Source organism: Sceloporus occidentalis, unplaced genomic scaffold (assembly GCF_023333645.1).
Source record: "Sceloporus occidentalis isolate IW3139 unplaced genomic scaffold, rSceOcc1.0.p SCAF_4, whole genome shotgun sequence".
In the NCBI taxonomy this organism is placed as follows: domain Eukaryota; kingdom Metazoa; phylum Chordata; class Lepidosauria; order Squamata; family Phrynosomatidae; genus Sceloporus; species Sceloporus occidentalis.
The window spans coordinates 1,820,357-1,833,227 of record NW_028316984.1 but is presented as its reverse complement, the minus strand read 5'-3'; the positions used below and the strand labels follow the sequence as shown (position 1 = coordinate 1,833,227).

The window sequence follows — 12,871 nt, the reverse complement described above, 5'->3', positions numbered from 1 at the left end:
AAACATTCAAAATCAAACACCATTTTGCTATGTCATTATATTTAATGGGACTTAAGCATCCACAGATTTTGTTATCCACAGGGGATCTTGGAACCAAACCCCAGCGTATAACAAGCGTTCACTGTAGCTGTAGGTAAGTAAACTGTGCTTCATAAATACTACTGCTACTATTTCCCTTTGTTTTGTTATGTACGTTTTTACATACAAATACCTTTTAAAAAGAAAAAGAAAAATCACCTCCTTGCCCTCTTAAACCAGGTGAGCCTGGCAAGCCCTTTGTACCCTCACTGCCAAAAGGACCTGGATCACCAGCTTCACCTTTTTCGCCGATGGCTCCTTTCAAGCCTGCAAAAAATAACAGAACATCATTTTCTCAGTCACTAGCACATTGGATCATAGGAAGGCTCACTCTGTCACTCTCTGCTTTAGCTGGCAATTTATATATTCCTAAAGTTTTCATATTTTAACATGAATGTGTTGTTGTGTGCCTTCAAGTCATTTCTTACTTATGGCAACCCCTAAGGCTTGACGTTTTCTTGGCAGAATTTATTCAGAGAGAGTTTGCCCTTGCCTTCTTCTGAAGCTGAGAGAGCGTGAGTTGACAAAGGTCATCCGGGGGTTCCCATGGCTTAGCAGGGATTTGAACCCTGGTCTCCGAGTGCTCTAGTCCAACACTCAAACCACTATACCACACTAGCTACCTAACATGAATATTAGTTAGATATTAATTAGATATATAAGGAAATTCAGTCTTGCAAGCTAAGGAAAGAACTACTTTTCAATCAGTTCCACTTTTGGACAATGCCTTGATCCTTCACCCATTGAATAAACAGGAGATTCTTACAATCTGAAAGAGATTTCTTTATAAAATGATGTATCGCTGATATATGGCACCAGAAAAGGTTGTCTAAAATATATCAAGGAAATTCAAATGTGTGTTGGAAATGCCAACAACAGTGGGCTGGGGATGTAGTATTGTTTAATTGTACAGTTTTAAGTGCTTTTATCTTTTTAAACTGTGTTTTATTTTTTTAATGAATGATGTGTTTTAATACTGTAACAGTTTAAATCTATTTTAATGCTTACTTCTGTATATTTTTAATTATATTCTTTTATATTATCAGCTGTTTTGAGTCCCAATTTTGGGGGAAAGCAGGATAATAATAATAATAATAATAATAATAATAATAATAATAATAATAATACTTTTCATCCTGGAGAGAAGTGACCAGTGGGGTCCCACAGGGCTCTTGTCTTGGGTCCAGTGTTATTCAACATCTTTATCAATGACTTGGATGACAGAATTGGGGGCATACTCATCAAATTTGCAGATGACACTAAATTAGGTGAAATAGCTAATACCCCAGAGGACAGGATCAAAATTCAAAATGACTTGAATAGACTAGAAAGCTGGGCCAAAGCTAACAAAATGAAATTCTACATGGTGAAATGTAAGGTACTGCACTTAAGGTGGAAAAATGAAATGAACAGATATAGGATGGGCGACACCTGGCTGAATGAGACTACGTGTGAAAGGGATCTAGGAGTCCAAGTAGACCACAAATTAACAGAATGATGCAGCAGCTAAAAAGGCCAATGCAATTTTAGGCTGCATCAGTAAAAGTACAGTGTCTAGATCAAGAGAAGTCATAGTGCCACTATATTCTGCTTTGGTCAGGCCCCACCTGGAATATTATGTCCAGGTCTGGGCACCACAATTCAAAAAGGACATTGAGAAACTGGAGCGTGTCCAAAGGAGAGTGACTAAAATGGTGAAGGGTCTGGAAACCATGTCCTATGAGGAACGACTTTTGGAGCTGGGGATGTTTAGCCTGGAGAAAAGAAGGTTAAGAGGTGATATGACAGCCCTGTTTAAATATTTGAAGGGATGTCATATGATATTGAGGAGGGAACAAGCTTGTTTTCTGCTGCTCCAGAGAATAGGACCCAGAGCAATGGATGCAAGCTGCAGGAAAAGAGATTCCAGCTCAACATTAGGAGGAACCTCCTGACAGTAAGGGCTGTTTGACAGTGGAACAAACTCCCTCGGAGTGTAGTGGAGTCTTCTTCCTTGGAGGTCTTTAAGCAGAGGCTGGATGGCCATCTGTTGGGGATGCTTTGATTGTGATTTCCTGCATGGCAGGGGTTGGACTGGATGGCCCTTGTGGTCTCTTCCAACTCTACGATTCTATGAGTCTATGAATAATACACTCCAGTCTGTTTGGAGTTTATTAATAAAAACTTTTAAGGCAAATGTTGAATGTACTGTACTGAACAATGTACATATATGCATATATGGTGGTCTTCTACACATATTTCAAAATAATGAAAAGAAATCTTCAAACAAATTGGGCAAATAATAAAGTAGATTATTGAAATTTCATCAACTTTTGGCCTTCCATGTTTGTCTTTGGATGACAACTCTCAGCCTCTACATAAAGACTGAATTGCCTCACTGTGCCTAGCTCCCATGCTAGAAATAGCTTTGGGTTGACAGGATTATATGATTTTACTTTCTGGAGAAATTGAGATTTATAATATGGAGCCCAGCTTTGATGGATAAATGGACTCAATATATCAATTATGTAATCTAGAGTCCTCAAATACTTTTTATGACAAATGTATATTGAATATGTTAGTGAAAGCGAAAGGCACTCTTACGCTCCCAAATTCAGGCCAGTTTGTGGAATGATGCTTAGCTTGATAGATGAGGTTTTACTAATGAACACACAAATATTTTAAAGCATATCAATGAAATTTAACTTTTATTAATCTTGAAATATTCTATTAATGGAATTTTATTTTTATTAGTTTTTGTGGGTTTTTCGGGTTATGTGGCCATGTTCTAGAAAAACCCACAAAAAACTATGGATGCTGGCTATGAAAGCCTTCAACTTCACATTGTATTTTTATTGTTGAGGCGGTAATACTTTTTTTCTTTATATATATTTACTGTATTAAACTCACTAATTGTTTATATTTAGGCCTATTACAGTAGATTAATTTCACCTAATTTATATATTGCTATTTGATTGAAATTCTGTGATTATGTGTGCTATAATTAATTGTTTTAGAGTACTTGGACTGAGATCTAAAGTAACAGGCTGCAATCCTATACATAGCTATGTGGCAGTTTAACAGGACTTACTTCTAAGTAATTATGTGCAATATTGCTCTTGAATAGTTTTAGGTCAGCTGGATCCTTGCAACATTATTTTCCCTTTTGGAATTGGGAATTGTAAACTAAAAGGGTCATGAGGATGAACAAGAAATATGTAAAGCACTTGGCAATTTATAAATTGTTTGTACTGAACGTACATTATACATATTTATTTCCTCTCACAGTGAATTTATTTATATCACACACTGACACACAGATATACATACCACTGGATCCAGGTATACCAGCATCCCCTTTAGAACCTGGTGTTCCTGGCAGATTTCTAGTATCTCCTGTATTGCCTGTTAGAAACACAAATTGCCATTCATTTCTGTATTTTAAGCACACATTTTCTTATTGCAAATCTGTACTGGAAAGAATAAGCAAAGCATTCTAGAGCCTTCAGAATTGCTCTTCTGATCAGAAAGATGCAGGGCTGGCAGGGACTTCGATTCCTTTGCTGGAGAGCACCTACCAACATCCCATATTGGGCTGGTAAGAGGAGCAACATCCTTCAGAAAAGGAATTATGTAAACATGCCACCATCCCAGGTACATACAGTGGGAACACAGGAGAGGGCCTTCTCAGTGGTTTCTCTCATGCTTTGGAATTCCCTCCCAAGGAAGGCTAGGATCCTTCCATCCATGCTGTCCTTCTGTTTGCAGATGAAAACCTTGCACAGGAAATCAAGTTATGGTGGGGAGGAGCACATCAGGTTTCATAGTAGAGACATTGCACAATGGCAAAAGATTCGAGCTGCCTATGCTAACAGAGTGTAAGTCCATCCCCAGGAACAAGGACCAGATTCCAACCAAATCGATTGCTCTTCACCATCCTCACTTAAAACAAATAGCTCACAAGATTCCAGAGTTAGATCCTGAAGCAGAAATCCTATTACTAATAGGTACAGACTGTCTAGATTTATTGCATATCAAGTGGCAAGTGACAGGCTCAGCGGGAGCACCCTTCGCTCAAGAGATGTCTTTAGGTTGGGCCATCGTAGGTCCAGTCTGTTTGAATCGTAAAAGAATACCAACAAGAATAAAAACCTTTGCAACAACCCTAGTAGAAAGAGGTTGTCCCTCTCAGCTGGAGGAATGTCCCGCTCACATCCGTATACACCAACTGGACACCACTAACTTCGAGCCTACACTCTTCCGGACCACCTTCCGTGATGAACAACTTGCTCCATCCATTGAAGACAAGCAGTTCCTGAGCATCATGGAACAGTACTGCCAGCAAGACGACAAAGGTAATTGGATTGCCCCATTGCCTTTCCGCACATCCAGGCAGAGGTTACCTAACAACCGTGAAACAGCTTTACAACGCTTACATAACCTACAAAACAGTATGGCCAAAAAGCCACAGTTAAAAAAGGACATAATTGACTTTATAAATGGGATGATGAACAAGGGTCACGCAGAGGAGGCACCACCTTTACAAGAACACAAAGAATGTTGGTACTTGCCCTTTTTTGGGGTGTATCACCCTCAAAAACCAACCCAAGTTTGTGTGGTGTTCGATTCCAGTGCTCCTTTCAAAGCAGTTTCTCTCAGCAAGGTTTTGTTAATGGGACCAAACTTACTTAACAACCTTGTGGGAGTTTTGATGCACTTCAGAAAAGAAGCCGTTGCTATGATAGCAGACATTCAACAAATGTTTTACTCTTTCTTGGTCCAAGAGGACCACAGAGACTTTCTTCGTTTCTTATGGTTCAAAGACCCAGAATCTCAGAAGGAAATACAAGAATACAGAATGAGAGTTCATGTTTTTGGCAACAGCCCTTCACCAACTATTGCCAACTATGGATTGAAGAAAACAGCTATACAACAAGAAACCGCCTTTGGTCCAGAAGTAAGCCAATTTGTGTGTAGAGACTTTTATGTGGATGATGGACTAAAGTCTGTTCCTCTCCTGAAGAAGCTATTTGCTTGTTAAAGGAAACCCAAAACATGCTAGCCACCGCTAACATACGGTTGCATAAAATTGGATCCAACAACAAACAAGGGCTGCAAGCCTTTCCTACGGAAGATAGAGCAATAGGTATACAAAACCTAGATTTAGGTGCAGAAAGTTCCTACATCCAAAGGAGTTTAGGTATGTGTTGGGATGTCATTAAAGACACTTTTACCTTTAGGGTGCTACGAATAGATAAGAGATTTACTCGTCGTGGTGTGCTCTCTACAGTCAACAGCTTATTCAATCCATTAGGCTTTGCAGCGCCAGTTGTCACCCAAGGCAAACACCTGCTTAGAACACTGACCCAGGAGACAAAAGATTGGGATAGTCCCTTATCACCTCGTCAGGAAGAGTGAAAAACATGGAAGAGCTCTCTCCAACTTCTAGAAGAAGTCAGTATACCTAGAAGGTATGTCCCTGTCTCACCAATCACATCATTCCACAAAGAGTTACATATTTTCTCTGATGCATCCACTAAAGCCATAGCTGCAGTGGCCTATTTGAGAGTAACTGTGGACAAAGAAGTCCACCTGGGTTTCATATTAGGAAAATCAAAATTAGTACCAACCAAAGGACATACTATACCTCGGCTAGAGCTTTGTGCGGCTGTCTTATCAGTCCAAATCTATGAACTAATTCAAAGAGAACTCGATTTAGAAGTTCATCAAGCTATTTTCCATACAGACAGCAAAGTAGTTTTAGGCTACATCCACAATGAACATCGCTGGTTCCATATATATGTCAGCAACAAGGTAGAAAGTATAAGAAAATATTCCAACCCTGAACAGTGGAGATATGTACCCACAGACCTCAATCCTGTCGACCAGGGATCCAGAGCCATTCCAGCAGGCAACCTTCAAGATTCAAGCTGGCTACACAGTCCTTCATTTTTGCTAGATCCAGACTAAAAGACATTTGATAGACCAATAGCAGACTTGGTCTTTCTTTACAATGACAATGTTATTTAGAGACTTGGACTTTAATATGTATATATTCAAATATAAAGCATACCAGTGTTAATATTTAAAGTTAATATAAAGTTATATAGAAAAACTCATTAAGAGTTTTGGTGGGGAGTGTCATGCCTCCAGAGCATCTTTGATGCTCTTGAGACATATATTTAGTTGAGATTATATTAGACTTTCTATGTATCAGTTTAAGAGCGGAAATAGAGATCTACAGCTTTAAGAAAGACAAGGATTGTGGGAAATCCCATGGTCTTATACTGTCTCCCTCTAGCTAGTTTCAGTTGTGTAGTAAGATTTCAGCCAAGTCAGACCTGGAGAGAGTATTTTCCTTTGACAAAGATAAGTCCACAGAAGAAGAAAAATAAGTCCACAGAAGAAGAAAGATAAAACCCACCAAGAAGAAAGAGCAAGGTATTTAAGAAGGACTATTGAGAAAAAAGAGATCAGTTTCATGTTTTGTGTTTATAACCAGTAAACCTATGAAAACTTAAGAAATTTGTGGACAAGTCTTTTGTTCAGGTTGTGTTCCTGAGAGCCAGAGGCCTTACTACACCCAAAGTCCATAGCATCGCTCTTGGGACAAAACAGGAAGGATACAGAATACTTTTCTGCAACATAACTCCTTATGACTTTTACTACAATAAAAATGGGGACAGATGAAGTAAAAAAAAAAAAGAAATATGCAAATAACAAGAAGATATGTGAAATCAGACTCAAGGATTAGGAAATCTTTCTAGAGAATTTAGCTTGTTCTGTTTTAGGTTACTGGCAATTATCTGCACCATTTTATCCTCCACACAGTTGCACATATGTAATTACCTCTTCTTTGAAAGCGTATATAGATAGTCCATAAATAAACTCACCAATTTCCCCAGACTGGCCTCTTTCACCAGGTGTACCAGCAATCCCTGGAAAGCCCTTTTCTCCCTGTCACATGGTTGAAAATGGATATCAACATATTGGTCAGAATGAGTATCACGCTTCCTTTCTACTCTCTCTAGAGTTTGTCCTTAACTGTCTCCAAATCTGCTTTTTCATTATGAGTTCTGACAAACAAAAAAAAATGTGTGTGACTAAAACCAAGGCAATTCAAAATAAGAAATAAATGAACATGTGCATAATTTACATGCTTTGGCTCTCTGGAAGTGTGCTTTGGGTGGATTTACAGAATTCGGTGTTGGAGATTCTGGCATTTTGCTTATCTAACTCTACTGATGGAAACATCCTGAAGATAAAAAGGAAGTAATTTGACTCAAATATGCACATGCGCGCGCACACATACACAAAAGTTTTGCTCACCCTTCGTCCTGTGATTCCAGGGAAGCCAGAGATGCCATGAGTTCCTGGGGTCCCAGGATAACCTGAAACACCTTTTACCCCTTTAAGTCCAAGGTCTCCTTTCTGACCTTTTGCAAAACCTGGAAATCCAGGTAAACCCGACCTTCCTGTCTGGCCAGGAAATCCCAGCATGCCTTTACTTCCTACAAGACAGTTCATAATGTTTATTTAGTTGATAACTAAACTTCTAGAATACATAGTCTGGTTTCAAATATTCTCAAGAATTCCTTTCCAGTTCACATCTTGATAGTGGAACCTTAAGCTGTCCTTTCTTAATGAATTACTACAAAATGTTGCACTGAATTAGGGCTACATACATTTAATATAGCATTTCAATATTGCTTTTTGTCATCTTATATTACACATGCCCTGGATTAATATTTTAAATGTTGTACTTTTTTGTCTCACAGAATGAACTGTTTGAATTAAAAAGTGGTGCATGTGACAAATGTCCAAACATCACTCTAGTTTGTTATATCACATTAATTATAATTATGTTGTAGCTCATTACCTTTAAGGCCAAGGGTCCCTTTGATACCACTTTCACCTTCATCTCCTTTTTCACCTTTCACTTCTAACAGCATGCCAGGCATGATTTTAATGGGTGCTCCAGGTGAACCACGGTTCCCACGGTCACCTATAAAGAACAAATTCCCAATCACAATTGTCAGAAGGCACTTAGAAGAAGAAAAATGCATGTGCATATTTGAGTCAAATTAAGTCAGATCTTGCTCAGTATTGTTACACTTACTGGCAGTGGATTTCTAGACAAGAGTGTTGCATATTAATAAGCCCATACCTCAAAATTCAGACTCCTGTCTTGCTACTGAATGTATATTATGTACAAATATAGGGATGTTTGTACTTTCTAGGCACTTATACAATATATAAGCAACACATTTAATAGAGGAGAGAACTGAAGGACAAGAACACTCACCTCATTAATGCCTTTCCTATCACCATCTTTTATTATTAAATGATAGTATATTTATTTATTTATTTATTTATTTATATCCTGCTCTTTTCCCAGGACTGGGACTCAGAGTGGCTTCACAGCAGTTAAAAAACAAACAAACAAAAAGTACAATTAAAACATTTAAAAAATAAATAGATAAATGACATGCATTAAACAGAATGATTAAACTAGTCCAACATTCCTGCCTGTTCTTATAGTGATTCCTTAAATGCCTGTTTGAACAGGTAGGTCTTCACCTGCCGTCGGAAAGCCATCAAGGAGGGAGCCGTTCTTATCTCCCTGGGCAGGGAGTTCCAGAGTCTAGAGGCAGCCACTGAGAAGGCCCTCTCTCGTTTCCCCACCAAACGTGTTTGTGAAGGTGTTGGGATGGAGAGAAGGGCTTCTCCAGAGGATCTCAGAGTCCGGGCAGCTTCATACCAGGAGAAACGGTCTGCCAAATAATGTGGACCTGAGCTATGTAGGGCTTTGTAGGATATAACCAGTACCTTGAATTGTGCCTGGGAATGAACTGGCAGCCAATGAAGCTGTTTCAACAGGGGAGTTGTATGGGCTCTGTAATCGGCACCTGTTAACAGCCTGGCAGCAGCTCTTTGAACCAGTTGAATTTTCCGAACACTTTTCAAAGGCAGTCCTATGTAGAGCCCATTACAGTAGTCCAAACGGGATGTAACCAAGGCATGTACCACTGTGGCCAGATCTGGCTTCTCAAGGAACGGGCGTAGTTGGCGCACAAGTTTTAAATGTGCGAAAGCACTCCTGGTCACAGCAGAGACCTGGGCCTCCAAGTTTAAAGCTGAGTCCAAGATTACCCCCAAACTGCGAACCTGTGTCTTCAGGGGGAGTGTGACCCCATCTAACACAGGCTGGATCCCTATTCCCTGATCTGCCTTCTGACTGACCAGGAGCACCTCTGTCTTGTCTGGATTAAGTTTCAACTTGTTTGCTCTCATCCAGTCCATTACTGAAGACAGGCACTGGTTTAGAACCAGGACTGCCTCCTTGGATTGAGGTGGGAAGGAGTAGTAGAGTTGAGTGTCATCTGCATATTGATGACATCGCACCCCAAAATTCCGGACAACCTCTCCCAGCGGTTTCATGTATATGTTAAACAGCATAGGGGACAACACAGAACCTTGAGGGACCCCACAGGTCAATGGCCAAGGGGGTCGAACAGGAGTCCCCCAGTACCACCTTCTGAGTTCGCCCCTCCAGGAAGGAACGGAGCCACTGTAGAACAGTACCTCCAAGCCCCATCCCAGAGAGGCGGTCTAGAAGGATACCATGATCGATGGTATCAAAAGTTGCTGTGAGGTCTAGAAGAACCAATAGGGACACACTCCCTCTGTCCAGTTCCCTGCGTAGGTCATCCACCAAGGCGATCAAGGCTGTCTCTGTTCCATAACCAGGTCTGAAACCAGATTGAAATGGATCTAGATAATCTGTTTCATCCAGAAACCCCTGGAGTTGGGAAGCCACCACATGTTCCAGAACCTTGCCCAGAAATGGTAGGTTAGACACTGGCCGATAGTTATTCATTATTGTGGGATCCAATGATGACTTTTTTAACAGAGGTCTCACAACAGCCTCCTTTAGGCAGGATGGAATTCTGCCTTGTTGTAGGGAGGCATTGATTATTTCCTTTACCTACTCAGTCAGTCCCCCTCTGGCCTGTTTAATAAGCCAAGAAGTACAAGGGTCCAAGACACATGTGGTGGCTCTTATCTTTCCAAGGATTCTGTCCACATCATCAGGCTGCACAAGTTGAACAGTATCCATTAACACTGGACCAGTAGGAGCCAAGGTAACATCCAATGACATTTTATTGTATTAATTGTAGCATCCAATTTGGACCGAATCTGAGTGATTTTATCTGCAAAATGCTGAGCAAATTCTTCACAGTGAGCCTTTGAGTGGTCTACATTTTCTACTAGAGGGTGAGTGTGTAAAAGACCCTTGACTACTCGGAACAGCTCTGCTGACCAGCTCCTTGCAGATGCAATGCTGGTAGCAAAAAATAATTTCTTTGCTGCCCACATTGCCAAAAAGTAGGATCTAGCCCGTATTCGATCAGATTCATTCCGAGTCTTTCGCCAACGTTGCTCTAGTCTCCTTCTCATTTGCTTCATCAACATCAAATCCCTAGAGAACCAGGGGGCTGGTTTGGCTCCACTCCGTGAGAGGGGACGCTCAGGAGCGATTGTGTTCACCGCTCTGGCCATTTCCCCATTCCAAAGGCTGGGTAGGGTTTCAACAGAATCGCCTGCCAAGGTGATAGGAAACTCCCCAAGAGCCCTCAGAAATCCATCTGGATCCATCAGCCTTCTGGGGAGGACCATCCTAATTGGTCCCCTACCCCTGGAGAGGTTCTGAGTCCCAGTAAGTCTAAACCTGACCAGATAATGATCTGTCCATGATAATGGAACTGTGGAGAGTTCCACAACACCAAGATCATCATCATCCCACCCAGCACAAAAAACAAGGTCCAGGGTGTGCCCAGCAGCATGAGTAGGGTCAGATACTACTTGGGATAGACCCATGGTTGTCATGGAGTCCATGAAGTCCTGAGCCACTCCTGAAAGGGAAGTCCCAGCGTGGATGTTGAAGTCCCCTAGCACTAATAGACGTGGAGATTCCAATACCAACCTCGAGACCACTCCGGTCAGTTCAGGAAGGGAGACTGTTGTTTAGCGGGGTGGGCGGTACACCAACAGAAACCTTATTCTGTCTCGGCTACCCAATTTTAAATAAACACATTCAAAACCCGTAGATTGTGTGAGGGGGCATCTGGTCAGGGGGATGGAATCACGATATACAACTGCAACTCCACCTCCTCACCCTCCAGATCTCGCCTGCTGTTGCACAGAGAAACCAGGTGGGCAAAGCTGAGATAGATTAACTCCTCCATCCTCATCTAACCAGGTCTCTGTTATACATGCTAGGTCAGCTTGTTCTTCCAGGATCAGGTCTTGAATGGCAGCTGTTTTACCATTCACTGACCTGGCATTGAGCAGCAGTAGCTTCAACTCAGGGAGACTGTCATCAAGGCTATACATACTATTTAGACTGGGAGACATCTTGGGGACCACAAGCACCCTCTTGAGCTCCCCTCTTCCTTGGTGTTTTAATTGTCTCCTCTCTCCGTATCTACCTCTGCCTTGAATGACTCCAATTGTTGCTCCCTGACTCTGTATATCCCTTCCTCCCTCAGGAAAAAACATGCTTCCTATTGAATTGACAGGAACAGGAAAAGAAAAACAAACAAAAAAGGACAGGTAGCAAAATAAATCAGGATGTGGTCTGGTGAGTCTCCTATAGAAGTCTCAGCCTTATACCTCAGGCAGGCAAGGCAACTGTGCTGGATGAAACAGTGCCTGCTGAGTTAAGGCCCAGTCCTGAAAGAGCTCAGTCCAGAAAGGGAAGCAGAGGTCCAGGCAGCAGGAACAGAAGCTTCTTCTCCCAAGAGCCTCCAGATAGAACCTGTGGGCCTCTGTCTCTTCCCAGAAGTTGTCTCCTTCCTAGATGTTATCAGGGAAGGCTTGCTCTTCTCTCTCTGTGTTACCACAAGGTATGAGGGATCTAATATAGATGTTGCTGGACAGGGAAGCGTCCCTAGAGAGAAGTGGCAGTTGGTTTCAGTGCCTCTTAGTCCCTTGGGGCTCAGATGTCAGCGTGGTCTCCCTCTTACTGGGTGACCCTGGAGAGAAATGGCAGTTGGTTTCAGTGCCTCTTAGTCCCCTGGGGCTCAGATTTTGGCGTGTTCTCCCTCTTACTGGCTCTTCTCTCCCTCAGAGTCCACAGCAGTGGCAGTTGGGAGGGAGGGAGGTTGATTTTGCTTTGATCAGCAGTTGTAAGATCTTCCAGAATAGTCTAGTAGTCAGGCTGTTGAGCAGGTATGATGGCAACCCATATTTAGACCCCCATTCTGCCATGAATGAGTCATGGCTCACTGGGCAACTTTGGATCAGTTGCTTTGTGTCAGCCTCTTGCTAAGTATTGAATATAGGTGGGGACTAATATTGCTATTGTTGTTATATCCTATATTGCATTCAGAGTGGCTTAAAAATTCAATAATAAACATGCAATTAAAATAATAAACTAAAACAAAGCCGAACAAAGACCAGAAGAACTATATGGTTGCTGTGGGCTTCTTGTAAAAAAGGCACTAAAAACAAAACTTTGACTCACAGCAGTGAGCATTTTGATATGAGGAATCAGCCCAAAAGCTCCTCTGTGGACCCTCATGAGGAAAGCAACTAGACAAGAAGCCACCTTTCTCTAGAAACCCAGGGACCAACAAAATTTCCTTGCATTCTTTTCACAAATGGAGGAGGCCACAAATCATCTTGCTGAATTGGACAGCTATGATTGTCTTGCCTTTCATACAAAGCAGCCAGAGAGAAAGACAGAGAGTATATAGATGCTTATAGGCAGAAAAATTAAAGCTTTGTTCATATACACATTTAACAAAAT

The 12,871-nt window shown here is 41.4% G+C and overlaps 1 protein-coding gene and 1 pseudogene across 1 annotated transcript in view; both read right to left on the bottom strand.

The window, feature by feature from the left end:
• LOC149313404 (uncharacterized) overlaps positions 1 to 12,871 on the bottom strand; it is a 218,591-nt gene that overhangs the window by 39,942 nt on the left and 165,778 nt on the right. Inside the window, exons 33-37 of the mRNA XM_089519047.1 lie at positions 7,937 to 8,062; positions 7,387 to 7,568; positions 6,951 to 7,014; positions 3,388 to 3,462; positions 238 to 345 (exon numbers count right to left, since the gene is read on the bottom strand). Of these exons, the coding sequence (XP_089375173.1) occupies positions 238 to 345; positions 3,388 to 3,462; positions 6,951 to 7,014; positions 7,387 to 7,568; positions 7,937 to 8,062 (555 nt within the window). The remainder of the gene's footprint in view (positions 1 to 237; positions 346 to 3,387; positions 3,463 to 6,950; positions 7,015 to 7,386; positions 7,569 to 7,936; positions 8,063 to 12,871) is intronic.
• LOC149313406 (uncharacterized) lies at positions 10,054 to 11,454 on the bottom strand (annotated as a pseudogene).